At 43.4% G+C, this 27,737-nt stretch overlaps 1 protein-coding gene across 1 annotated transcript; it reads right to left on the bottom strand.

Moving 5' to 3' along the window:
- Positions 1-814: 814 nt before the first annotated feature.
- LOC112234443 (E3 ubiquitin-protein ligase ZFP91) lies at positions 815-7,167 on the bottom strand. Its single transcript, XM_024402571.2, has 12 exons — positions 6,306-7,167; positions 5,870-5,901; positions 5,627-5,740; positions 5,370-5,412; positions 5,167-5,271; positions 4,936-5,025; positions 4,639-4,761; positions 4,331-4,381; positions 4,064-4,142; positions 3,693-3,807; positions 3,403-3,502; positions 815-2,226 (listed from the first exon to the last, which is right to left on the bottom strand). Exons 1-12 carry the CDS (start codon positions 6,701-6,703, stop codon positions 1,152-1,154), a joined length of 2,325 nt encoding a protein of 774 aa, XP_024258339.1. The 5' UTR covers positions 6,704-7,167; the 3' UTR covers positions 815-1,151.
- Between the last annotated feature and the right edge of the window lie 20,570 nt (positions 7,168-27,737).

Genomic DNA, 27,737 nt, shown 5'->3' with positions numbered 1-27,737 from the left:
TGTAGTATTGTGATACTGGTATCATGAGAACCAGAGGAGGATGGTGGGAGGAGGGCCTCATTGTAATGGCATATTGGAACAGAGTCAAACACATGGTAACAACGTGTTTGACTCAATTCCATTCCAGCCATTACAATGACGTCCTGTGTGAATTTAAGTATGCTCTCTCTAATTCTCTTTCTTTCTTTCGGAGGAGTACCTGAGTCCTAGGACCATGCCTCAGGACTACCTGGCATGACTCCTTGCTGACCCCAGTCCACCTGGCTGTGCTGCTGCTCCAGTTTCAACTGTTCTGCCTGTGGCTATGGAACCCTGACCTGTTCACCGGACGTGCTACCTGTCCCAGACCTGTTGTTTTCAACTCTCTAGAGACAGCAGGTGCGGTAGAGATACTCTGAATGATCGGCTATGAAAAGGCAACTGACATTTACTCCTGAGGTGCTGACCTGTTGCACCCTCGACAACTACTGTGATTATTATTATTAGACCATGCTGGTCATTTATGAACATTTAAACATCTTGGCCATGTTCTGTTATAATCTCCACCCAGCCCAGGAGGAGGGGATTGGCCACCCCTCATAGCCTGGTTTCTTCCTAAGTTTTGGCCTTTCTAGGGAGTTTTTCCTAGCCACCGTTGCTTCTACATCTGCATTGCTTGCTGTTTTAGGCTGGGTTTCTGTACAGCACTTTGAGATATCAGCTGATGTAAGAAGGGCTATATAAATACATTTGATTTGAATAAGCCCATCCTCCTATAGCTCCTCCCACCAGCCCCTGATGAAAACACTAATCTAACACAAACACAGAAGGCCAGTTGATGGGTATAGATGGCTACATCACTTTATGTACAAAGGCAACAACTCACACACAACTGCCCTGATGCGGGTAGATCTAAAAAGCTACCAAAAGTGACTATAAATACATATTTCTGTGATCCTATATATTTCAAATGATGCCACAATACATTAGGAGGGACATAGCTAGACCTCTCCCTTAATTACTGTCTTTCCACATTGGTCGCAGTTTCCCCTAACCTCAATCCAGACTGAATCATGTTATTTCACTTTCCTAATTAGTGATAGTACAGTGAAACAGAGCTGAATTCAGTTTGAATTTCCAGACTAGTCTCCCCCCCACCCACGCAGACTAGTCTAGATAAGTACATGTTGCATGTGTACTTCTGTGGCATCAGTCAAGACATCCCCCTCTTCTACTCCGTCTCCCTCTCCGCCCCCTTCCCAAACTACCTCTCCCTCCCCTACAGTCTCACACTGTTGAAGGGTGTTAGGGGAAGGAGAGGAGGCAGAGGGAACAGAATCGTCCAGAGTGTAGCTTTCGCTACAACCCACAGTGGTTGGGTCCTGAAGCTGAATGTCCTGAGGTTGTGGTTGGACCTGGGCCATGAGAGGGAGGTTGGCAGTAGAAATATGGGAGCTACTATGGAGGGTTTGGAGTTGCTGGGGGGTGGCTAACAGGGGGATCTGCTGGAGATGGGTCTGTGACCCATCGACGTTCTGGAAGGTCATGTGGAGAATCTGCGGCTGCTGATTCTGCTGATAAGACTGCAGGGTCATTTGCTGGAGCTGGTGGGGCTGATGCTGCTGGGTTACCACCGAGCTGGAATGAAGGGCCAGTTGCTGGATCTGGGCCTGCTGCTGCGACTGCTGCTGCTGAACAAAATGAAGGGGCATCTGGAGCTGGAGGGTGTGGTGGGGTTGCTGCTGGGTGTCAGAGGGTGACGGGGGATCGATGGGGGACAGGGCGATGGTTAGGGGCATCTGCATGGCATGGAGGCCCTGGTCCTGACTCACTACTACCACCTGGTGGCTGACCTGACCCATCTGAGCTACCTGTTGCCCCATGTGGGTCACTTGTTCACCCACTTGGGTCACCTGCCCCAGCGGAGCCACCTGTTGCCCCACTTGAGTCATCTGCTGGGCGGGCTCCAGTCGTACCAGCTCCCCCTGGTTCCCGACAGAACCCATTCCAGAGGCCTCCAGCAGGGAGGCAGGGGTAGTGATGAGGGCCCCGGCGTTGGCCGCCAGGGCCTCGGCGATGAGCACCTCTGGGTGGCTCTTGGCCTTGTGGGCCACCACACTGTCCTTCTTCTCAAACTTCTTGTTACAGATGGAGCAGGAGAACTGGTAGGTGGCATCAGCGTCGTGCTTCTTCATGTGCCAGTTGAGGGAGGCCTTCTGGCGACAGGTGAAGCCGCAGATCTCACATCTACAGGAAGTGAGGGAGAGAAAGAGGGAGAGTGAAGTAGAATGTAAGAGAGAAAAGGAGGAGGATACATTCAGGGGGTGAGGTGCAGGTGCGACATTTACAGCTGAAGTTTTACATAAACTAGTTTTAATGACTCCAACCTAAGTGTTTCAACCACTCTACAAATTTCTTGTTCACAAACTATAGTTTTGGCAAGTCGGTTAGCACATCTACTTTGTGCATGACAAGTAATTTTTACAACAATTGTTTACTGACCGATTACTTCACTTAAATCACAATTCCAATGGGTCAGAAGTTTACATACACTAAGTAGACTGTGCCTCTAAACAGCTTGGAAAATGCCGGAAAATTATGTCCTCTGTTCTGATGAAACTAAAATAGAACTGTTTGACCATAATGACCATCGTTATGTTTGGAGGAAAAGGGGGAGGCTTGCAAGCCAAAGATCACCATCCCAACCGTGAAGAACGGGGGTGGCAGCCTCATGTTGTGGGGGTGCTTTGCTACAGGAGGGACTGGTGCACTTCACAAAATAGATGGCATCATCAGGAGGAAAATTATGTGTATATACTGAAGCAACATCTCAAGACATCAGTCAGGAAGTTAAAGCTTGGTCTCAAATGGTTCTTCCAAATGGACAATGACCCCAAGCATACTTCCAAAGTTGTGGCAAAATGGCTTAAGGACAACAAAGTCAAGGTATGGTAGTGTCCATCACAAAGCCCTGACCTTAATCCTATAGAAAATTTGTGAGCAAAAAACAAACAAACATGTGTAGCAAGGAGGCCTACAAACCTGACTCAGTTACACCGGCTCTGTCAGGAGGAATGGGCCGGAATTCAACCAACTTATTGTGGGAAGCTACCAGAAACGTTTGACCGAAGTTAAACAATTTAAAGGCAATACACTCAATTAGTATTTGGTAGCATGTAAACGTCTGATCCACTGGGAATGTGATGAAAGAATTAAACTCTACTATTATTCTCCATTTCACATTCTTAAAATAAAATGGTGATCCTAACTGACCTAAGACAGGGAATTTTTACTAGGATTAAATGTCAGGAATTGTGAAAAACGTTGTTTAAATGTATTTGGCTAAGGTGAATGTAAACTTCAACTGTAAATAAATGGAATTAATGAACAACCAAGTAAATGAGGTTGGAGATGGAAACTCACTGCAGTGGTTTTTCTCCGGTGTGGATCATGCGGTGCACGGCCAGATTGTGGGAGCTCTTGAAGGCCCGGGCGCAGAACTCGCAGATGTAGTCCCTCTGGTCTGAGAGAGGGAACAGAGTGAGTTAGCAGTAGCTCAACACAGAAAACAATGACAGGTCAAGCACTGGTTATGTGCGATTGTGTATATATATATATATATATATAAATAAATGTACCTGTGTGTAAATGTTAAGTGAGGATAGTGAGACATAGTATTGTGGGTGTATGTGGATCTCTCCGTGTGTGTTTACCTGTGTGGTGCTTGGCATGGCGAAGTAGCTGTTTCTGCAGCCTGAAGAGTCTTCCACAGGATGGGTGAGGACATACAAACTTCTTCTTCAACAGGTGCTGGTACTTAATATGGTGCTAGGAATTACAGGAAAAAGAGAGTCAGAGAGAGATGAAGGATGGGGGGGGTGGGGGCTAAATACTATTCACCAGTGTTGGGGTCAATTCCATTTCCACACCCAATTCAGGAAGTGAAATTGAAATTCAATTGCATGCATTGAAAAAAATTCTGAATTTAAAATCGACCCCAACCCTGTACGTGCACAACGCAATCTTAGAATAGCTTGGGTGCTTAATCGTCGCCATGGCGACCACTAGAGTTGCTATGGCAGACCTGCAGGTAGCGAGGGTGAGCCAGGACTGTGCCACACCCCTCCATCTCACAACGCACGTACTGCACCGGGGGCTTCTTTCTGTGGGGGCGGGATATGACAGAACTGTCAATCATCATGTATGTCAGAGGTGAGGATTTGGCTTTTATACATATGATTTCACTAACGTTTTGTTAGTTGACTGTAAAAAAATAATATATATATAATATATATATATATATATATATATATAGCGTATTGTTGCAGTTGAACAGCAATGTCAACTTTACCTTCTTTTCGGGAGCCGGGGACTTTTATCATCTTTCCTTCGCCTGCCTCTTCTGAGGGAAATGGAGAGAATAAAAGAAGTTGGAGAACTCTATTCAAGCAAGTAGTTAAATCAAGAGACCAAACCAATGCCAGATCCAATTAAAATGTCCATTAATGTGAAAGAAGTCTGCCCTTGCACACCCTTCCTTTAAAAGGTCTGAAATTGCACACTCTCCGTTATGGATTTAACAATGGTGGAAACGCCAGCCACTTCCAAAGCTTTTAAATACATGATGGGGAGAGTTGGGAAGGTTTGGGGGGGGATTACTTTCTGGGCACATCCCCCTCTCCGAACTCATTCTCCAGCTTCACATCTGTGCCCTCTATCTTGATTCCTGGCTCCTTCTCTTTCTGTCTCAGAGGGGGTTTGCGCCGTGGTTTGGGGACATCCCTGAGAGACGGAGGATCCATTTGGAAGGTCAACAGACAGGTCACATGGGTAAAACAAACATTTATATGCACGCGCACACACACCCCTATTCACAAAAAGGGAATAATTCATTGAAGCTGACATACACACACTCACAAATGGAATGCATTACGACAGACACATACACACACACACCTAGTAGTCTCAGCCTCTGGGTTGTAGCTCTGGTCGTTGAGGTCATCTCTGAAGGGAATGTCATCGTCACTGCTGATTACCTCCTCCCCACTGCAACAACCACAGTGCTCAAACTCATAGCCTTACACACACACACAATGATCCTACCACACCTCCAACTAGCTAAACATTTGTGGACCATTGCTTATTGCCTATTCTGATCAACACACACTGCTGTCTCGCCAACATTACCTCTGTGACCGTGGCTGGAAGCTGAGGTCTTTCGGGTCATCTTGGAAAGGAGGCTCATCTTCTCCTCCCAAGAGAACATCTTCCTCATTCTCCTCTTTTTTCTCACTGAGGCGAGAGGAGGCAGTGTTACTACGGTAGCACAGAGAGACAGACCCAAGCCCCTCTCACACACACACTGAGTAAGAATATGTGTGTATACTCACATCCCAACTGTCTTCTTTTCAACTACCTTTGCCTCCACCTCCACTGGAAAAATAAATCACATAATGCCAATACAACAATTACAATTTAATTGGGCTTTTCAGGATCCCACATTCCTCTCTGTCTCGGGAACGGCCCAACCCCGACAGAATAGAGGTAACCGACCAGAAATCGAACCCCAGGTGTCCATGCAACCCAAGACCTTGTTAGCCCCACCCAGTTTAATCCCAAACGCAATTTAGCTGGTTGGTGTGCCTACCGGTTGGGGTGTCGGTGCCAGGCTCACTCTTGCACACAGGTTTGGCAGACCCCCTGGTACCCCGGGCAGAAGGGGCCTTGGCACGCGCCTGAGCATTCTGTGAGTAAGGGGGGGCTGGAAGGGGCAAAGTGAGTGCCATCATATACACCTTGAATTAGAACACTGCAACAAGTCTTATTCGTTTGTTACTGTAGACACATGTCTGTCTAGTTTATCAAGCAATGTATGAGGGTGGTCACCTACCTTGAACGGTGGGTTTCTTTGGGTCCCCTGAGCTGCAGAGAAAGATAGTTATCAAAATAGTGAACTTCTCGGCAAACTCTGTTAATCTAGCTATGTGCAATGTGACATCATCATGAGTTGATGTCGTTCAAGACTGCTACATACAGGTCACAATTTGACAAAAACCGCTCGCACCAGGAATGAGGAGAGAACAGGTAAAGTACATTAGACATTAAAACCAGGTATTACCCCTCCCTATTCCTCGTCCCTTATATAAAAAGGAACTGTGCTGGAATACGTACATTTCAGAGAATACAACCGGTTTTATGGCATTAAAATGTTGATAAGCAAACATTGCTGGCTAACAATTTCACAGGCATTTAAAGATGTTACGTGTATTGCAGAGGACAATGCTATATTGCAATGTATGGTGTACTAAAGGCGTATACGAACGTACTCATGAGCTTGACTACTGTCGTCATTCCCGACCTCTTCTGTACTCTCTGTTGGAGCTTCGGAGGAGGCATTTTTCCTGGGTCGTGGACAAGCAGCCTTCCTCCGGCGGTTTACGGCTTTGTCGGGGCACGATTCTTCTGCATCGTCACTCTTCTCGCTCTGTAACCAAGCTGGTACCGTTCGTGTAGACCGGTCTCGTAACACTCGTCCAGAACTCGGAGTGCCTGGTGTTGCTCCATTCGTACACGGCGAGGGAGAAACCCCCTTCTTCCGGCCGACTCCGCGGCCTCTCGAAGTCCTGCGCGGGGTGACCGCTGCACTCGAGGTCGAGGATTGGACCGTGGCCTTGTCGTCTTCGGGCTCTTCCCTTTTATTGTTATCGCCGATTTGCGGCTCCATCACCGCGTGTTCCTGGTTCCTACCCTTTTTCCCCGGATCGTATTTATGACTTTCTCTGATACTGTACTGACAGGAACAAAAATGATTACATTTGATACATCGATCAAACGCTTGGATTGCTAGCTAAAGGCCGTAATCCGACTGTGACATAAATTCACAGAATTCGGGCCTTGTCCGCAAATTATAAGCATTCATTTATTGATCAATAATAATAAATAAAAAACTTTCTTAATTCTTACTATAATAATAAACCAATATCCATTTTTAAAGAACCAGACACGATTTTGCATTCTTAAAGCTATAGTAAACCTAACTATTTGCACGGGCCATGTCGCGTTACCACTTTGTTGCGTCTCCTTTAAGCGAAAATAAAACCAAGGTTAAATGCATAAGCAACATATTGTTCAGCAGTTGCACACGTTCGCAGCATCATCACCCCAAAACCTATATATACAGAACACATAGCACGTGTTGGTCCCATCCCGAGTGTTTACAGATCTGTGAAATCGGACGAGCAGGAGCTGTGCAAAGAGTCCGCACGCACAGACAGCCTTCCTAGTCATGGGAAATGTAGGCTGAGTGCAAACATCATACATGCTATTTTATTTTGAGTGTAAAGTCTAACACAAAGTACAGTGAATGTAAGAATAGTACATTGTGTTATCCAGTATTTTCTTTGTAAATGATACAATGTTTTATTATTGTATGTTTTTCAAGTTTTTTCGCCACTAGATGGCTGTGTAGCCAAGTGGAACGACTGTTCTAAAATGAGTGGGTAGCAGACAGGGGGCGCTGTCCGGAAGCCACTACCAACAATCTCTCACAGTCTTACGTCAGAATTAGACGTTCATCCATGTTTCTCAAACATAACATTTCAAAGGTTAAATTTAGGCATTAACTCCGAATGTATAAGGAAGGGTTAAAGACTTAAAACAAACATATCAAACAACTTTCTATTGCTGGATTCAGACTTGCAACCTTTGGAATCAGAGGCAGATGCTCACTGTTGACCCTAGTGGCTAGTTTCCAGGTAATCTCCCCAGTGACTTGTATCACTGGTGACCTGGCTGATCGCAACTACCTGGCCTACACCCTCTCAGCCCATTCACTTTAATTAATTTTGTAGTACAGTATTCAAAAAAATACATTTTTCTTTGGTACATTTGCTTGTTGTACATAAATTTCTTTTGACAGATTGTTCATATACTTCTTTGTAATTTATCAGTCGAAAAAGGCTACATTTATACAAACTGGGGCGAGAGGAGGCAGTGTTACTACGGTAGCACAGAGAGACAGACCCAAGCCCCTCTCACACACACACTGAGTAAGAATATGTGTGTATACTCACATCCCAACTGTCTTCTTTTCAACTACCTTTGCCTCCACCTCCACTGGAAAAATAAATCACATAATGCCAATACAACAATTACAATTTAATTGGGCTTTTCAGGATCCCACATTCCTCTCTGTCTCGGGAACGGCCCAACCCCGACAGAATAGAGGTAACCGACCAGAAATCGAACCCCAGGTGTCCATGCAACCCAAGACCTTGTTAGCCCCACCCAGTTTAATCCCAAACGCAATTTAGCTGGTTGGTGTGCCTACCGGTTGGGGTGTCGGTGCCAGGCTCACTCTTGCACACAGGTTTGGCAGACCCCCTGGTACCCCGGGCAGAAGGGGCCTTGGCACGCGCCTGAGCATTCTGTGAGTAAGGGGGGGCTGGAAGGGGCAAAGTGAGTGCCATCATATACACCTTGAATTAGAACACTGCAACAAGTCTTATTCGTTTGTTACTGTAGACACATGTCTGTCTAGTTTATCAAGCAATGTATGAGGGTGGTCACCTACCTTGAACGGTGGGTTTCTTTGGGTCCCCTGAGCTGCAGAGAAAGATAGTTATCAAAATAGTGAACTTCTCGGCAAACTCTGTTAATCTAGCTATGTGCAATGTGACATCATCATGAGTTGATGTCGTTCAAGACTGCTACATACAGGTCACAGGTCATAATTCACTTTAATACAGTGAATTATAAAGCCTTTATGCTGGCTTCATCTCTAATGACATATGTCATTCTCAGTCCAGTGATGTAACATTTTCTTGTTTAAAGGTCATATGCAGACGTTTTTATCTCAATATCAAATAATTTCTGGGTAAAAATTAAGTACTGTGATGTTTTCATTTAAAATCGTAAAAAATTAACAAAAATAGCTTCTTAGCAAAGAGTGATTTCTCAAGCAAAAAGGTTGCTAGTACTATCTGGAAGTGGTCTGAGTGTGGGAGGGGAAAACCGAAAACTAGCTGTTATTGGCAGAGGGGTTTGGAACTCTCTTTCTTATTGTTGCAATACAAATAATAAAAATAAAGTACAAATCACGTTTTTGACTGCACTGGATCTTTAAAATGGACTTTCACATTAAATGTATTTATTTAATTATATATTGAACATGAACAAAAAATTAAAACATTGAAATATACTGAGAGAGGAGTACATAAACTCAACATAGATGGGTATTATACATCAAAAGAAAATGTACATTTGTCAAAAAGTTTGGTATGTACTGCATTTTAGTTTATACATTTTCTGATCATTTCAAAAAAATGTTTCAGTTCCACCTTAAACATCTTAAAAAGCGGTTTGTTCTCCACCCACTTCATCTTCTGAATAATCTTCCTAGAAAAATAAGTAATTGAATCGGGGTCCATATCAGTTGGGGTCAAAATAAAACAATGTCAGTATTTTCCATAGAAACATTAAAAGTGGTTTCCCTTAAAATAAACTATTCTAAATCAATCCAAAATCTTCTGACACGAGAGCCGACATGCACCTGTTGGAGTGTTAGATAAAGGACTTAATAGCACCACTGGGCTGCGGTGTTGACCACCATCTTTATCACTATGCGGCTTTGGTAACCGGTCGGGAGAGAGATCGGTATGATGCTTTTCAACAAAGGGCACCTGTTGGAATGCTGAATGGATGACTCACCTTTCTACATTTCACAGCCACTTGGTGGCATGTCAATACAATATAGAATTTTTGGAGTGGCACGCTACATGCTGCTGATTCTGTGCTGCCTCCAGCCTCTTAATGTGCTTGGGCACGGGCTGACTGGGACAAGAATTTGTCCCTGACAGTTTATCCACACCAGCCCACATCACTGCACACACCACCAACTTTAAAATGGTTTATGAGATTGAAGAACACATTGGGAGGGATCTTACATAAATCATATTTTCAGATCCTTGATATCCTTCATCTGTAATTATGGACTGCCCTCTTCAACAGGGACGGACATAATGATTTGGAGACCCCGGGCAGAGGCCAGTCTGAGGCCCCCCCTCCTACATTTTTTTTAATGGGTTTTATAGTAAATACATGTCATTTGACTAAAAATTTTACATTTGAAGGTGCCATGAACACAACCAAACATGATGTTTTCATCTGATTTGTCAAACAAATCACTTCACGTTTATCCCAAAAATTCCAGCATCCGAACAGTGCACTGTGCACCTGCCAACTTTCCTTCAATTCCCAAGTGGCTAATACTATCTTACGGGAGAAAGCATCTGAGCTAACTAAACAGCGGTCCTCTGTCTCACTATATGTAGGGTTGGGGGGCCGTACTGTCACAGATTTACACACATAATATTACGAATTGGCCTGAGACCACATTGACCTTAATTTTTAATTATTATTACAGGGCTCAAGACTAACATTTTCCCCTGGTGCCACTGACTTTTACAGTTGGTGGCACCAGCCCATGATTTGGTTGGACCCAAATCATGATTTGGAATTATCTTATAAAAGTCATTCATAGTGCTTTATTAAGAACTATAATAAATAGACTACTGATTCAAGAAATATGTTTTCATCTAACACGTCCAAGCAGGAATGCATAATTCAAGATATTTTGATGTGCAACTTAATTCAGTGATTGAATTTGTGATGCATTTTGGGTTGACAATTACACTATAGTTGCTATATTTTACTGTCAAAATAGGACTCCAGAATTTCCGTCAATTGCATTTTTAAATGCTATATGATCAGAACGCATTTTTCTCTTGAGCGCATAGGGAGAGAGGAGAGTGGCTCCGTCATAGCAGCAGCCCCCAGCGAAGGGCACAGGCACATTGGGTAGGGCAGACACTTTCATTACAGGAATCATGAGTATATTGCACTTTACTGTTTGACCAAATCATGGTTTTAGCCTCCCAAAAAAGAGGACGTTTTGAGTGAGGTGACAATGTAGAATATGCTCTTTCTACGTTAATAAGCACCCTTTCCGCAAAAAAATCTTTAAAAAATGCATCTTAACAAATTTCAAATTTTGTATCATTTTATTTTTATTAAAAAATATATTTTGTGTGTGTCAATTTTGACAAGCCCACCCACCAAAAAATTGTCCAGCCGATCTGGCATTTGCCAGAATTGCCCCATTGCCAATCTTCCCCTGTGTGTGTAAGGGTTTGGTTAAGTTCAATTAAATCTCTAAATTGATGTACTAAAAGAGACAATATCTAATCCTGATTTACTTAAATGCACTACAGGGTGATGTACATGACTCAGTTTTCAACAATGTCTTTATTCCATTATTCCTGTTTCTTGTTGCTAAATTTGGGACTATGTACACAGACAGTTATTGTCTTTTTCCACATTTTGTTGTGTTACAAAGTGGGAGTAAATTTGATTCAATTGTCATTTTCTGTAATGCCAAAGTGGAAGAAAGATTATAATATTTGAAAAATAAAACGCTAGTATATTTTGATTAGATAAGTATTCACCCCTCGATAATACATGTTAGAAAAACACCTTTGGCAGCGATTTACAGTCTTTTGGGGGTAAGTCTCAGAGCTTTGCACACCTGGATTGTACAATATTTGCCCATAATTCTTTAAAAAATACTTCAAGCTCTTTCATGTTTGTTGTTGATATTTGTTAGAAAACCATTTTATTGTCTTGCCATAGATTTTCAAGCCGATTTATGTCAATACTGAAACTAGGCCACTCAGGAACGTTCAATGTCGTCTTGGTAAGCAAATCTAGTGTAGATTTGGTTATTATCCTGCTGAAAGGTGAATAATGAATAATTGAAAAAGTAATAAACTCCTTACACAAATAATAAGGAAAAATAAACAATTAATTGTTACTTCATAAATGTTCTGCATTTCAAGACTCTAATTCTTATTTTAACTAAGCATAACTGTCTTCAGTTCATTTGAAATATCCCTGTGTCTGTTGGATTTTGCCTGTGCTTAGTTGTAATTCCATTTCTTTTATCCTAAAAAAACCTCCCTAGTCCTTGCCGATGACAAGCATACCCACAACATGATGCAGCCACAACCACATGTGAAAATATGAAGAATGGTACTCAGTGATGTGTTGTATTGGATTTGCCCCAACCTGTTTGCCACAAAACGTTCATTTCTTTCCTACATTCTTTCCAGTATTACTTAAGTTCCTTGTTGCAAACAGGATGCATCTTTTGGAATATGTGTATTCTGTACATGCTTCCTTCTTTTCACTCTGTCATTTATGTTAGTATTGTGGAACAACTACAATGTTGTTGACCCATTCTCCGTTTTCTCATATCAAAACTATTAAACTTGGTAACGGTTTTAAAATCACATTTGGCCTCATGGTGAAATTCCTGAGCAGTTTCCTTCATCTCCAGCAACTGAGTAAGAAAGGACTCATGTATCTTTGTAGTGCCTGGGGTTATTGATACACCATCCAAAGCCTAACTGCCATGCCCTGGCCTTAGATATCTCTGTTTTCTTTATATTTTGGTTAGGTCAGGGCGTGACTAGGGTGGGTACGCTAGTTTTTGTATTGTCTAGGGTTTTTTGTATGTATAGAGTTTTTGTAGGTCTAGGTGATTTGTATGTCTATGGTGGCCTGATATGGTTCCCAATCAGAGGCAGCTGTTTATCGTTGTCTCTGATTGGGGATCATATTTAGGTAGCCATTTCCCTTTGGTGTTTGTGAGATCTTGTCTATGTGTAGTTGCCTGTCAGCACTCGTTTGTATAGCATCACGGTTCGTTTTGTTATTTTGTTCAGTGTTCATTCTTAAAATAAATAAGAATGTACGTATACCACGCTGCGCCTTGGTCCGATCCTTATACCGAACGTGATAGAAGATCCCACCACAAAACGACCAAGCAGCGTTTTCAAGTGGAGTGGACATCCTGGGCCTGGGAGAAAGATGAGTGGAGGACATCCTGGACCTGGGAGGAGGTAATGGCAGGGGACAAGACCCTGCCATGGAAGCAGGTGGAGAAAACGGCGACGATACGAGGGGACACGGCTAGCACGGAAGCCCGAGAGGCAGCTCGAGAACACAGGGGAGATTGTCAGAGTCAGGGGTTAGACCTGAGCCAGCTCCCCATGCTTACCGTGGGGAGCTTGTGACTGGTCAGACATTGTGTTACGCAGTGATGCGCACGGTGTCTCCAGTTCGCATTCATAGCCCGGTGCGCTCTATTTCAGCTCCTCGCATTTGCCGGGCTAGAATGGGCATCCAGCCATGGTGCCAGCTCAGTGCTCCTGGTCTCCAATACACCTCCTTGGACCAGGATATCCTGCGCCGGCTCTGCGCACTCTGTCTCCGGTGTGTCTGCACAGCCCAGTGCGTCCTGTGCCAGCGCCCCACACTTGCCGGGCTCAAGTGAGCATACAGCCAGGACGCATTGTGCCAGCTTTACGCTCCAGATCTCCAGTGCGCCTCCACAGTCCAGTACGTCCTGTGCCTGCTCCCTGCACTCGCCCTGAGGTGCGTGTCTTCAGCCCGGTGCCACCTGCACCGGTCCCACGCACCAGGCCTCCAGTGCGCCTCCACAGTCCAGTACATCCTGTGCCTCCTTCCCGCACTCGCCCTGAGGTGCGTGTCTTCAGCCTGGTGCCACCACACACCAGGCCTCCAGTGCGCCTCTACAGTCATGTGCCTCCTCCCCGCACTCGCACTGAGGTGCATGTCTTCAGCCCGATGCCACCTGTACCGGTCCCACGCACCAGGCTTCCAGTGCGCCTCCACAGTCCAGAGCTTCCGGTGACAGTTTCCAGTCCAGAGCTTCCGGCGACAGTTCCCAGTCCAGAGCTTCCGGTGACAGTTCCCAGTCCAGAGCTTATGTAGCAAATGCGTTCTCTCTCTCTCTCTCTCTCAGCCTCTACATTTTATTCTCTCTTTCCCTCATGTTATGTAATTTGACTAAAATGATTTAAAACATAGTTTTTGATCTCTTTGATACATATAGTAGCTTAGGCTACCTGATTTCTTGGCAACACTGGTAGCAGGTGGCACTGCCACCGTACCAGACAACACAATTATAACCACTTGAGATAAGAAAACAGGATGAATGACTGTTAATAAAACAAATGTTGTTTCATTCTCAGGTCAACTGCTACATCATGTGTTTGCACAGCTCCAATCTGTATTTTACTATGCAGAGAAAATCACATTAAACAGAGTCCATTCATTTTAGGGATGTGTATTTGAAAAACAATAGAGACTGTGAAAGAAAACAAATGAAAAGGAAACCAGGTTTACATCACGAGACAAATGTCATCCTGGCTCCAATACAAGTATAACCACTTGAGATGAGGAATGACTGTGACGGGACGGAATGACTGTGAATCAAATAGATGTTTTCATCTCAGGTCACACGCTATGTCGTGTTTGCGCAGCCTTTCTTACATTTTTTAGAGACCTTTCAGAGCTCCTTTTGTTGTAGAAGAATTTCGACCTTTCGGGACATGGCTTTGACATCTGCACCGAGCCTCGGTGTTGGTTTGTCTCTTCTGATCAAACTTCCTGCGTGCACTGAGGTATGCACCTACAGGGTGAAGCCAATGGGGTGGTGGGTGGAGGAGGAAGGGAGTGGTACCTCTGGGAAACGTTCATTTTCCCCAGCAAGGTGGCTAAACAGGATGCAAGTGGTTCTGAGATGCTTTTGGAGGACATGCCTCTGGGGTTTTCGGGCTGGATAATTCGGGCTTTGTGTAGTTCTGGGTGTTGTTCACCACTGTTTGCCTTATGATGTTTATAGAACAGGGAAGTTGGTCGCTTACTGTCATGTGTTTAGGAAATCTGTGTCAGACCTATTATTCAAGATGGGGTCTGGACTGGAGACGAGAGTTTTATGTTGATGTTTTGAAAACAATTATGCTTTTATCGTCATAAGTGGGATTATCATTGTTCTCATTGTTATTGATAGCATTGCGAGCCAGCGAATAAATAAAAATACAAGTTGAACCTGTTGTAAAAATGCTAAACAACATTCCTACAACACCTAGCAACTTCAAGAGTTTTTAGCCTTTTGGGAATGGTTTTAGAATGACAGTCACAGGTACCAGGGTTTGAGTCCCAGTCAGAGTATTGTGATTAACTACGTTCGTGTCAGCAGTTGGATAGCACTATTTAAAGCAACTCCTGGCCGAGTTTTAGTAACAATTCATTTTTCAAGATTGATGTGCTAGCTGAGTACACCAAACATTAGGAACACCTAATTTGCCACAAGAACAGTCTCAATTTATAGGGGCATGCACTCTACAAGGTGTTGAAAGCGTTCCACAAGGATGCTGGCCCATGTTGACTCCAATGCTTCCTACAGTTGTGGCTTGTGGATAATGAAGATTGGATGCAGTTGAACAGATTGGCATGGTCACGGCTCTATGTCCATATATGGAATTCCTTACTAATAGGCCGCATTCCAATATTGGTGTCTGGGGTCATATATGGAGTTCCTGCTCCAGTGCCACGGTCCAAAATGAAAGTCTATGCCTATATATGGAGTTCCTGCGCCAAGGCTGCATTCCAATACGGCAGTCAATGCCCATATATGCACGTTCCTGCTGTGGATTAGATTGGTTGTCTGAAGCCTGAAGAGGTCTACAGAGAATACACAAACAGGGAGGTTACCGCAGCTACATCATCCAATGTTTTTTTTCTACCTGGAATCTGAGACCTGACTCCTGCAATTAAACATTTCTCAAGTAGACTATATTTAATTTATAAACATAATTAGCATTCCTTGTGAAGAATGAGGGGTAGTATTGAATGAGTTTTGCAAAGGAAGACCCGCACCTGTGTCTACATCACATCTGGTATAAACTCAGAAGAGGTCAACGTTCTGCTACTTCACTTCTGCTGCTTGTAAGCTTCCTTTTTTGTGATGTTATTTTGGCATTTGATACGTGCAATTTGGTTGTATTCGGAGAATCGCGCAAAATACAAGTGTCACAAGTGTAGCGAGGAGGAGGCAGTCGCAGGTTTAGAACTACCGAGTTTACTAAAGCACTATAATTATAAAAGCGGAACGAAACCCAACGTGCAAAATAATAAAGTACCCAGGAAATAGTAGGAGAGATTCCTCTCAGGAAAAACAAGCAACATTTACAATGACCGGCAAAGACAAATGACAGAGGGACTATATACAGTGATGGAGTGGAGATTGGAACCAGGTGTGTGTAATGATGACAAGTCTGGAGTTGATGAGTGAAGGACGTTTGCCAGCAGCAGGTTCGGCAGCAGCTAGAAGGCCGGTGACACCGAACGCCTGAGCTGGACAGGAGGGGGGAGCCAAAGCGAAGGCTGGTGTGACAAACAGCTGGAGGGAGATATCACAAAATTTAAAAATCGATACTGATACTGTATCAAAGAAACATGGAGAACAATTTGGGACTGGTATGTTCGCAATCTGAAAAGGGTGAATGAGACGAGGAGTGAGGCTGCTGCTGGTGTGTGTGTGTCCCACCTATTGTGCAATAACTGGATTATCTTTGTGATCACGTGAAACATCGTCAGAAACACACCAATATGCCAGATATGGTATGGTACTCGTCATGCAGCAGAGTCCTTTTGTACAGTGTTTGTGATCTCATGTTTAGCAGACGTAGTTAGAACATGTGAAACCAGCTCTTTTCCGGATGAGAGAAATTGTGAGTGGAAAGCATTATGTGCCTGTGTTGTCATAATGATTAGCAGGGCTAGTTCAAACATCTGGAAACAGACACTGTGGTGTGTGTGTGTGTGCTAATTAGATTGAGCTGTTTATGAAATCAGTTCTTTTGCGTAAGCATTTTAACTCAATGGAACCCATGGAGATGTTTTAAGATTGCCTGCAATGTATTCTCATGTATTGGCTATCTGCTTGTAAGTGTTGTAGGTAAGTGCTTGTACGTTTTTTGGACAACCCAGAGACAGCGCTAAGCCCAGAGGGCCCATCTACAGATGGGTTATCGCCCCTTGGTTAATCAGCTCTCTCTCCGGCTCATCTCCCCAACGCCCAGGCCTTTTCTCACCAATACCAAATGCATCGACACCCAACGCACCGTCCAGGCGCACCCTTGCTCTCTGCCCTGCAACCCCATCGACCTCCACCAATGGCTGGAAGAGGAAGACGGCTGAGGATCCTTTGGATACTGACATTACACAGTGGGTGGATGACTTAAAGACACGGCAGCATGAGTTAAAAAAAAAAAAAAAACAGCAGCAGTGTCCAGCAAAGGTTGGCTATGATGTCATGGTACCATGGATGGCGTCTACTCCTGATCAATGTCTCTCTTTTCTCAGGGACATGGCCATGTACTTTCACAGGACCATCGATCAGTACTGTGTGTCCGCTCCGTCCACTCTCCAGTGAGACAGAGCCCTCTGCCTCACCCTAAAAACTGGCGTTTGTGTTCTTTTTTTTCTTTGCATGTTTTTGCATTTACTTATTTCCTAATTCACGTTACTTTGGGTTTTTCTTCTTCTTTTTCCCCCCCCTTCAATTCACACTTCTCACATGTTTATTACATTGTGTTTCACATTGCACTATTTTCCGAAATGAATATCTATCTGCAAATGCATTTGTCTGGTTCGTTGTACTTTGGCATAAAATATTACTGTTCAGTTACTCATTAAACTTGTATCGCTTTGTACATGAGCTATTTAGTATTGAACAGGAACACGAAGGCTATCAAATGTGCACTGTAACAACTGTGTGGCCTGTGCTTTGCACATAGGCCCCCATCCTCTTACAGGGATGCCAGATTACTTATGTGAGGCATATAATTACCACGTCTACATTGGTATAATTTTCACATCATACGTATAGTCACATGTATTTAGCATATCTTACCTGGATATGGTCAAATCAGGTTTACCGTCATAGGGAATGCCTCGTCTCCCACAAAGACATATGGGCGCGGTGTTTGGGTCCCCGGCAAGCACTCAGGCCTTGGTAGCGGCAGCTGGCCTGCAATGATTTGGAAGCTGAGCTTGCTTCAATGAGAAGATTCCCGCATTTCCCTCCAGACCACATGCGCCCACATTGTCCTCGGCGAAGCCAATTTTGCCGCGGAGGGATAAGCAAACAAAATCCTCCTTCAGGACAGGCACTCTTCCATGATGATGGCCCAAACTGTGGAGATTCCTAGCTTATAACTTGCAGTGATACTTTGCTGTGTGCTGCCGCTCGCCAAAAGCTGGCGGGTCACAGTCCTTCTGCAGCACTTAAGGGCAAGCTGTGCGTTCTCTTGTGCGAGATGTGAGGGGCAAGCTGCTGAAGCAGGTCTTCAAATTTGGCAACTGACATCCAAAAGAAATTTGACAATGTGTTTCCTTGTCAATGCTTCGCATTGGTTGGACAAGAGATGTGTATTCTCCACCGTCCACTGTTGTAGTGTTTTAGTGGATGAACTTGCCATTTTCTTAGTCTTTTTCTTTTCTTCTCCTCGTGAGTATTAAGAGCAGTTCTGGCTGTTCAAGCTCGAGCAATTGCAATTCACAGAGAGACATGTTTGCTTCTGCTTATGTGGCTAAAAAGTAGTGTCGTAAAGCATAGAACACCTGACTAGGTTGACATGTAGCTAGCTAGTATTTGTTAGCAGGCGCATAACACCGAATGTGGAAGTTCAAATGTCGTCGCGAGCTGGAGTCAAAAATAATGCCTTGGTCCCTCTTGCTTGGTAAGCTCCTCTGGCTTCCCAAGCCCCCTAGTGGATATGCACTACACACGGTGGACTTCCTCTTCAATGAAAAGAGTCAGCTTCCCCCCCCCAAAAAAACGACTCCACCCACATGCACACACGCATGCTTGTAGATCAACTGAGCGGAGCTTTTAGCCACCTTAAAGCTCTCCTCCCAAACCTGTGTTGTAAACGGCACTATAAAGATACTACAGTGAAGAAGTATAGAATGCCTCCAAGAGCAATGTGTAGTGTGGGCGCAGCAGTACCAACACTAGACCAGCCCCCTGCACAAAATATCGAATTCTTTAAGTTCTTTTGATTTTGCCGTGCAAACCTTGTGACTCTAACTTGCAATTTACCCTCTGGGAAAACTGGGCGACAAAATGGAGCTTTCGGCATTTGTTATCCTGGATAGCTGCAAATAAAAACATATCTTGTTTGTGGCTTTGAGTAATGGTAGTTAATTTTGTTTTGTGTAATGAAGTGAGCAGGCCTGGAACCTGATTAATCATACCAGGAAGTGAGTCTAATCTGTTTCTTTCTCCCCTTCTGGGTCGACCACACCCCTCTCTATCTCTCCCTAAGCATAACCTAGGAGTGCTACATTGACGGGGTGGAGTTATACCCCCGGACAGGGCCAAATAAGGCAGACTATCATCGGATGGGGCCACAGTGTCTCCTGTCCCCTCCTGTCTCAGCCTCCAGTATTTATGCTGCAATAGTTTGTGTCGGGGGGCTAGGGTCAGTCTGTTATATCTGGAGTATTTCTCTTGTCTTATCCGGTGTCCTGTGTGAATTTAAGTATGCTCTCTCTAATTGTCTCTTTCTTTCTTTCTTTTTTTGGAAGAGGAGGAGGAGGACCTGAGCCCATGCCTCAGGACTACCTGGCCTGATGACTCCTTGCTGTCCCCAGTCCACCTGGCCGTGCTGCTGCTCCAGTTTCAACTGTTCTGCCTGCGGCTATGGAACCCTGACCTGTTCACCGGACGTGCTACCTTGTCCCAGACCTGCTGTTTTCAACTCTCTAGAGACAGCAAGAGCGGTAGAGATACTCTGGATGATCGGCTATGAAAAGCCAACTGACATTTTCTCCTGTTGTGCTGACCTGTTGCACCCTCTACAACCACTGTGATTATTATTATTTGACCCTGTTGGTCATCTATGAACATTTGAACATCTTGGCTATGTTCTGTTATAATCTCCACCCAGCACAGTCAGAAGAGGACTGGCCACCCCTCATAGCCTGGTTCCTCTCTAGGTTTCTTCATAGGTTCCGGCCTTTCTAGGGAGTTCTTCCTAGCCACCGTGCTTCTACACCTGCATTGCTTGCTGTTTGGGGTTTTAGGCTGGGTTTCTGTACAGCACATTGTGATATCAGCTGATGTAAGAAGGGCTCTATAAATACATTTGATTGAGTTGGACAGCAGAGTGAAGGGAAATCAGCATATGTGGGAACTCTTTCAAGAGTGTTTGAAAATCATTCCAGGTGAAGATGGTTGAGAGAATGTCAAAAGTGTGCAAAGCTGTCATCAGGGCAAAGGGTAGCTATATATATATATATATATATATATATATATATTATATATACACGAGAAATAAGAGAGGAAGCTATATATACGGTCAGTGCCAGAACCAAATGTACAATGTGGAGGGATACTGGAGTATTTGAGGTAGATGTAGGCAGGAGAAATTAACAAAAATAGCATTTTTATTTTATCTTTATTCAATTAGGCCAGTCAGTTAAGAACAAATTCTTATTTACAATAACAGTGCCTTGCCTTGTTGGGGGCAGAACGACAGATTTTTACCTTGTCAGCTCGGGGTTTCGATCTAGCAACCTTCCAGTTACTGGCCCAATGCTCTAACCACTAGGCTACCTGCCGCCCCAAAGTGGTGGGTGTGAGTGTGCGTGGTGGTGTGTTTGTGTGTGTGTGTGTGTGTGTGTGTGTGTGTGTGTGTGTGTGTGTGTGTGTGTGTGTGTGTGTGTGTGTGTGTGTGTGTGTGTGTGTGTGTGTGTGTGTGTGTGTGTGTGTGTGTGTGTGTGTGTGTGTGTGTGTGTGTGTGTGTGTGTGTGTGGTACTTGATGGCACCGCCTGCCGGACAGTAGCATGGAGAACAGTCTATGTCTTGGGTGTTCTCAGACAACACCTGGCATGTACGTCCTGGATGGCTGGGAGCTCACCCCCAGTGATGCGCTGGGCTGTCTGCATACCTCCTGCGAGTCCTGCCTATCACCGGCGGCTAAAATCAATTCAAATGCTGTGTGCGCCACTCGACTCTCTCCTCCTCCTCCACTGACGATACTGTCTGCACACACTACAGTATCTAGCATCCTGCCCAGTGCTTAATTTGAGCCCTCTCAGATTTGAGGTACCTCTCGCGTCATGATTTATTCATCGTTTCACTGTTCACACTGTAAACATTTGAATAAAAGCTATCGGCGTTAAATTAAGTTGCCTCCTTGTTATTTCTTCCGCCCCCTCCCCAGAAAGACCATGATGTAAAAGCGTGGTGATCTGTGTAATCATCTTATCCTCCCTCCCTGATTCCAGACCTGCTTTCTTATTTGTACATAGAGGTTATGGGGAGGGCCAGTGGGGTAAGTAACTGCTCTTGACATGGATCTTGGTAGTGTTGGTCAGCTAGTGAAGAGGCCCCTATGTAATCACGCCACGTAGCCTAGGCTAGTTGTGTCCCTAACGGAATTTGAAATGTGGGAAAGCCAAATTAAAAAAATTTATAAGAAAAGGCAATCGAGTTTAATCAAATGTTTCATGTCCAAAATCCAGAGAAAGATTGTGAATCGTACCCACAACGAGCCAGAGAACTGTCAGTGCTGGAGGAGAAGAGTGAGGGGCAAACTGTTCTTGATGGTGATGCCTTAGCTAGCAGCGCTGCTAATCCCACTAGTTCAGCATCACCGCCGGCACCTCCACTAGCTAGTAGGCCTACTGGCGAGTCTGACTCAGTGGGAGAGGGAGACAGGGAGACGGGGTGCTGGGGGGTACAGTAAAATCATCTGCCTCAGACAAAAGAAACGAACAAAGAGCCCTCAGAAAAAGGTTTTGCAAGTAAAATCATCTGCCTCAGACAAAAGAAACCAAAGAGCCCTCAGAAAAAAGGTTTTGCAACATGCCCGAACCAATGCGCATTTGGTGGCAGCAAACCTTGTAGAAGAGGCTAAAGAGGACACCCAGGTTATAGTTAACGCTCAAAATGAACAAAAAAATAGACTCCACAGCCAGAGTCTTCCGAACAGCCTTAGAAGGAGGCTAAACGTCACTGCTACATGGCGCTCATGGCTTTGAGCAAGAAATTGACTGTCAGTAGTTAAATAGACTTGACATGGGGAGAGTCATTGTGGGTTTCATTGAGGTTTTTAAAACTTTGGTAATTATTATTATTATTTTTTTTTTACTGTACTGTGAATTTTTTTTCTGTACTGTGAAGTTAATCCCGAATTAACTTCATATTATCACATAGGCAGGAGGCATATATAGGCCTATATATTCTCAAATGTGTGTTTCTGCTGTAGCCTGCATTGGTTTGTTTTGTTTGAAGTTTTACATTCCGATATTGTGATATTTGTTCTACTGCTACATTGATGTCGTGAAAATGATATGAAATGTGGATCTTGTGAGCCCCACAGCGGAGTATGTGTGCATATACATATGGCCGGTGTTCTGCAGTGACGTCTAAAAACCTTGGAGAGTGCTGTCCATTTCACCCTCATAGATAGTAGGTTGTTTACTCTGTCTGCTGCGATGCTACGTTGTGTTTGACACTTTTTTTCTTTTCAATGTGTTCCAGAACCTCCCGATTTACAAATTAAGCACTGGTCCCACCTAGCTTATCTTTGCTCCGTGTTTCTTAAAATCTCAATATCAAATCATTTCTGTGTAAAAATTAAGTACTGTGATGTTTTCAATTTAAATGGTAAAAAAAGAAACAAAAATAGCTGCTTAGAGAAGAGCAATTTCTCAAGCAAAGAGTTTTGCTAGGACTGTCTGGGAGTTGTCTGAGTGGGGAGGGGGGGAAAACTGAAAACAAGCTGTTATCGGCAGAGGGGTTTGGAACTCTCATTCTTATTGGTCTATTAACTAATTTACCACCTGGTGACATCACCAGGCAGGCCAAAACTCCATCTCACCAAAACAGGCTTTATACTAAAGGGAATTAGCATAATTTTCACAATTTCATAGTATTATTCCAACCTCATAGTGTGGAAATGTAAAACACAGGAAATCACGTTTTTTTGACTGCAATGAGTCTTTTAAATGTATTTAATTATATACTGGATAATAACAAAAAATACAAAAAGGTTAATATGCTGGAAAGAGTACATAAACTTAGACAGGGCTATTACATTTGTCAAAACGTTTTATGGTATGTACTGCTTTTTTGTTTTGACATTTTCTGATCATTTCAAAATAATGTTTCAGTTCTACCTTAAACAAATTAAAACTTTAAACTTAATCTTATGAATAAATAATCTTCCAAGAAAAATATGCTAATTAACAATCAAATTTGAATTGGAGTCACAATCAGTTGGGTCAAAATAAAACATAATATCAGAATCTTCCAAATGAACATTAAAATTGGTTTCCCTTAAAATAAACTATTCTAAATCAACCCAAAATCTTCTGACATGAGAGCCGACATGCACCTGTTGGAAAGCTGGATAAAATGACTTATTCATTCCCAAAGAACACCACTGGGCTGCGGCGTTGACCACCATCTTTATCACTTTATCACGGCTTTGGTAACCGGTCGGGAGAGAGAAATCGGTGTGATGCCTTTCAACAAAGGGCACCTGTTGGAATGCTGAATGGATGACTCACCTTTCTACATTTCCCAGCCACTTGGTGGCATGTCAATACAAGAAAATACAATATAACATTTTTGGAGCAGTGTACTACATGAAGCTGATTCAGTTCTGCCTCCAGCCCAGGCCTGAGCAAAGGCCGGCCCGGGGGCAAACTTTCCTTCAATTCGCAAGTGGCTGATACTATCTCACCGGAGAAAACATCAGAGCGAGCGAAACAGCACCCCTCTGTCTCACTATATGTAGGGTTGGGGGGCCTCGAGCGGATCATGGGGATCCTCAAGTGGAGAAAATATGTAAAAAGATTACCTGTATTATTTTTTCAATTATGCTGCGCTCACAAACGAGGCCCCTTGATGATGTGATTTTTATTTTATTTATCAGATATTTTACCAGGTAAATTAACTGAGAACACGTTCTCATTTACAGCAACGACCTGGGGAATAGTTACAGGGGAGAGGTGGGGGATGAATGAGCCAATTGTAAACTGGGGATTATTAGGCAACCGTGATGGTTTGAGGGCCAGATTGGGAATTTAGCCAGGACACCGGGGTTAACACCCCTACTCTTACAATAAGTGCCATGGGATCTTTAATAACCTCATAGAGTCAGGACACCTGTTGTAATGTCCCATCTGAAAGACGGCACCCTAGGGCAGTGTACCCAATCACTGCCCAGGGGTATTGGGATATTATTTTTTAGACCAGAGGAAAGAGGGCCTCCTACTGGGCCTCCAAAACCACAACCCTGCTTAGCTTCAGAAGCAAGCCAGCAGTGGCATGCAGGGTGGTATGCTGCTGGCAATGCTGATGCCTGAGGCAACTGCCTCTTCTGCCAAATGTTTATTCTATTTATTTAACCTTTATTTAACTAAGCAAGTCAGTTAAGAACACATTCTTATTTCCAATGAAGGCCTACCCCAGCCAAACCCTCCCCTAACCCGGACGACTCTGGGCCAATTGTGCGCCGCTCTATTAGACTCCCGATCACAGCTGGTTGTGATGGTTGGACCCAAATCATGATTTGGAATTATCTTATAAAGTCATTCATAGTGCTCTATTAAGGACAATAATATATAGACTACTGATTCAAGTAAAACGTTTTCATCTAACACGTCCAAGCAGGAATGCATAATTCAAGATATTTTGATGTGCAACTTAATTCAGTGATTGAATTTGTGATGCATTTTGGGTTGACAATTAGACTATTGTTGCTATATTTTACTAGGAGTAAAATAGGAGTAAAATAGGACTCCAGAATTTCCTGCAATTGCATTTTTAAATGTTATATGATCAGAACGCATTTTTCTCTCGAGCGCATAGCAGCAGCCCCCAGCAAGGGCACAGGCACATTGGGCAGGGCAGACACGTTCATTACAGGAATCATGAGGATATTGCAATTTACTGTTTGACCAAATCATGGTTATAGACGCCCAAAAAATAGGGCATTTTGAGTGAGGGAACAACGTTAGAATGTAGCAGGTCTCTTTTCTGATGCCGCGTTTGACTTTGAATGTGAGGCTGAGCTGAAGTCACACAAACTATCAGAAAAACCGGGCCAGCCCATCTTGGTAGGGAGGCTGAAAGCAGACTGAATCAGGTTTTCCTCTCTGATTTTCCCTGTGCTTAGCTGTATTCCGTTTCTTTTTATCCTAAGAAAACTCCCTAGTCCTTGCCGATGACAAGCATACCCACAACATGATGCAGCCACAACAATGCGTGAAAATAGAAAGAGCGATACTGTGATATATGTGTTCTGTTGGATTGGCCCCACACTTTGTATTCATGACAAAAAGTTTATTTCTTTGCCACATTCTTTGCAGTATTGCTTAAGTACCTTGTTGCGAGCGGGATGCATCTTTACTAATATTTGTATTCAGTACAGGCTTCCTTCTTTTCACTCTGTCATTTAGGTTAATATTGTGGAGTAACGACAATGTTGTGGATCCAGCCTCCGTTTTCTCATATCACAACTAATAAACACCATAACTGTTTTAAAATCACCATTGGCCTCATGGTGAAATCCCTTCATCTCCAGCAACTGAGTAAGAAAGACTCCTGTATCTTTGTAGTGTCTGGGTTTAATTAATAACTTCACCATGCTCTAAGGGATATTTTTTTGTTTGTTATATTCACACACCAATCATGGCCTTCTTTGCGAGGCATTGAAACATCTCCCTGGTCTTTGTGGTTGTATCTGTGTTTGAAATTCGCTACTCTATTATTTAACAGAATGAATCCATGCACTTATTACGTGATTTGTTAGGCACATTTTTACTCCTGAACTCATTTAGGCTTGCCATAACAGGGGTTGAATATTTATTGACTTAAGACATTTCAGCTTTTAATTTGTATTAATTTAGAAAATGTCCTACAAACAACATTCGACTTTGACATGATTGGGTATTGTGTGATCAGTGACATAAAATCCACATTTTAATCCATTTTAAATGCAGGCTGAAACACAACAAAATGTGGAAAAAGTAAAGGGGTGTCAATACTTTCTGAAGGTACTGTAACAGTGACTGCCCAACGCCACAAAGCAAAAGTTGCAGAATATCTGAAGAAGATGTGAGTTGGCTGCAATTCAATTTAGTACAATGACTTTTAAAATGGAGATCGGTAAATACAAAGTGGTAGGACTCATCATGGCTGCATTATGTACATCTGTACACCTAATCCCATATTGTGTGACAGAAATACATGACTGAGAGTTCAAGAGCGGGTTAGAACCACAACAGTTAAAGAGAGGGTTAGAACCACATCAGTTAAAGAGAGGGTTAGAACCACATCAGTTAAAGAGAGGGTTAGAACCACAACAGTTAAAGAGAGGGTTAGAACCACATCAGTTAAAGAGAGGGTTAGAACCACATCAGTTAAAGAGAGGGTTAGAACCACATCAGCTAAAGAGAGGTTTATAACCACATCAGTTAAATACACGTTTAGAACACATCAGTTAAAGACAGGGTTAGAACCACATCAGTTAAAGAACCACAGTTAAAGAGAGGGTTAGAACAGTTAAAGAGAGGGTTAGAACCACATCAGTTAAAGAGAGGGTTAGAACCACATCAGCTAAAGAGAGGTTTATAACCACATCAGTTAAATACACGTTTAGAACACATCAGTTAAAGACAGGTTTAGAACCACATCAGCTAAAGAGAGGGTTAGAACCACATCAGTTAAATACACGTTTAGAACCACATCAGCTAAAGACAGGTTTAGAACCACATCAGCTAAAGAGAGGTTTAGAACCACATCAGTTAAAGAGAGGGTTAGAACCACGTCAGTTAAAGACAGGGTTAGAACCACATCAGTTAATACACGTTTAGAACACATCAGTTAAAGACAGGTTTAGAACCACATCAATTATAGAGAGGGTTAGAACCACATCAGTTAAAGAGACGGTTAGAACCACATCAGTTAAAGACAGGGTTAGAACAACATCAGTTAAAGAGAGAGTTAGAACCACATCAGTTAAAGACAGGGTTAGAACAACATCAGTTAAAGAGAGGTTAGAACCACATCAGTTAAAGAGAGGGTTAGAACCACATCAGTTAAAGAGAGGGTTAGAACCACATCAGTTAAAGAGAGGGTTAGAACCACATCAGTTAGAGAGGGTTAGAACCACATCAGTTAAAACCACATCAGTTAAAGAGAGGGTTAGAACCACATCAGTTAAAGAGAGGGTTAGAACCACATCAGTTAAAGAGAGGGTTAGAACCACATCAGTTAAAGAGAGGGTTAGAACCACAGCAGTTAAAGAGAGAGTTAGAACCACATCAGTTAAAGAGAGGGTTAGAACCAAAGTTCACAGGTCATTTGTGTCTTATGTAGCAACACATTCTCTCTCTCTCTCTCTCTCTCCTTGGCAACACTGGTAGCAGGTGGCACTGCAGACAATGCCACCTGCTCAATGACTGTGAATCAAACAAATGTTATGTTATTCTCAGGTTACACACTACGTCATGTGTTTGTACAACCTTTCTTTTATTTTCTTTAGAGACCTTTCAGAGCTCCTTTTGTTGTAGAAGAATTTTGAACTTTCGGCACATGGCTTCGACAACTTCCCTGAGCCTCGGTGTTGGTTTGTCTCTTCTGATCACACTCTTCCTGTGTGCACTGAGTTATGCACCTACAGGGTAGAGCCAATTGGATGTGGTACCTCTTTGGGAAACTTTTGTTTTCCCCAGCAAGGTGGCTAAACAGGATGCAAGTGGTTCTCAGATGCTTTTGGAGGACGTGCCTCTGGGGTTTTCGGTC

The sequence above is a fragment of the Oncorhynchus tshawytscha genome, linkage group LG11 (genome assembly GCF_018296145.1).
Source record: "Oncorhynchus tshawytscha isolate Ot180627B linkage group LG11, Otsh_v2.0, whole genome shotgun sequence".
NCBI classification, from domain to species: domain Eukaryota; kingdom Metazoa; phylum Chordata; class Actinopteri; order Salmoniformes; family Salmonidae; genus Oncorhynchus; species Oncorhynchus tshawytscha.
Note: the sequence above shows the minus strand (reverse complement) of the source record. Positions and strands in the feature narration are given on the sequence as shown.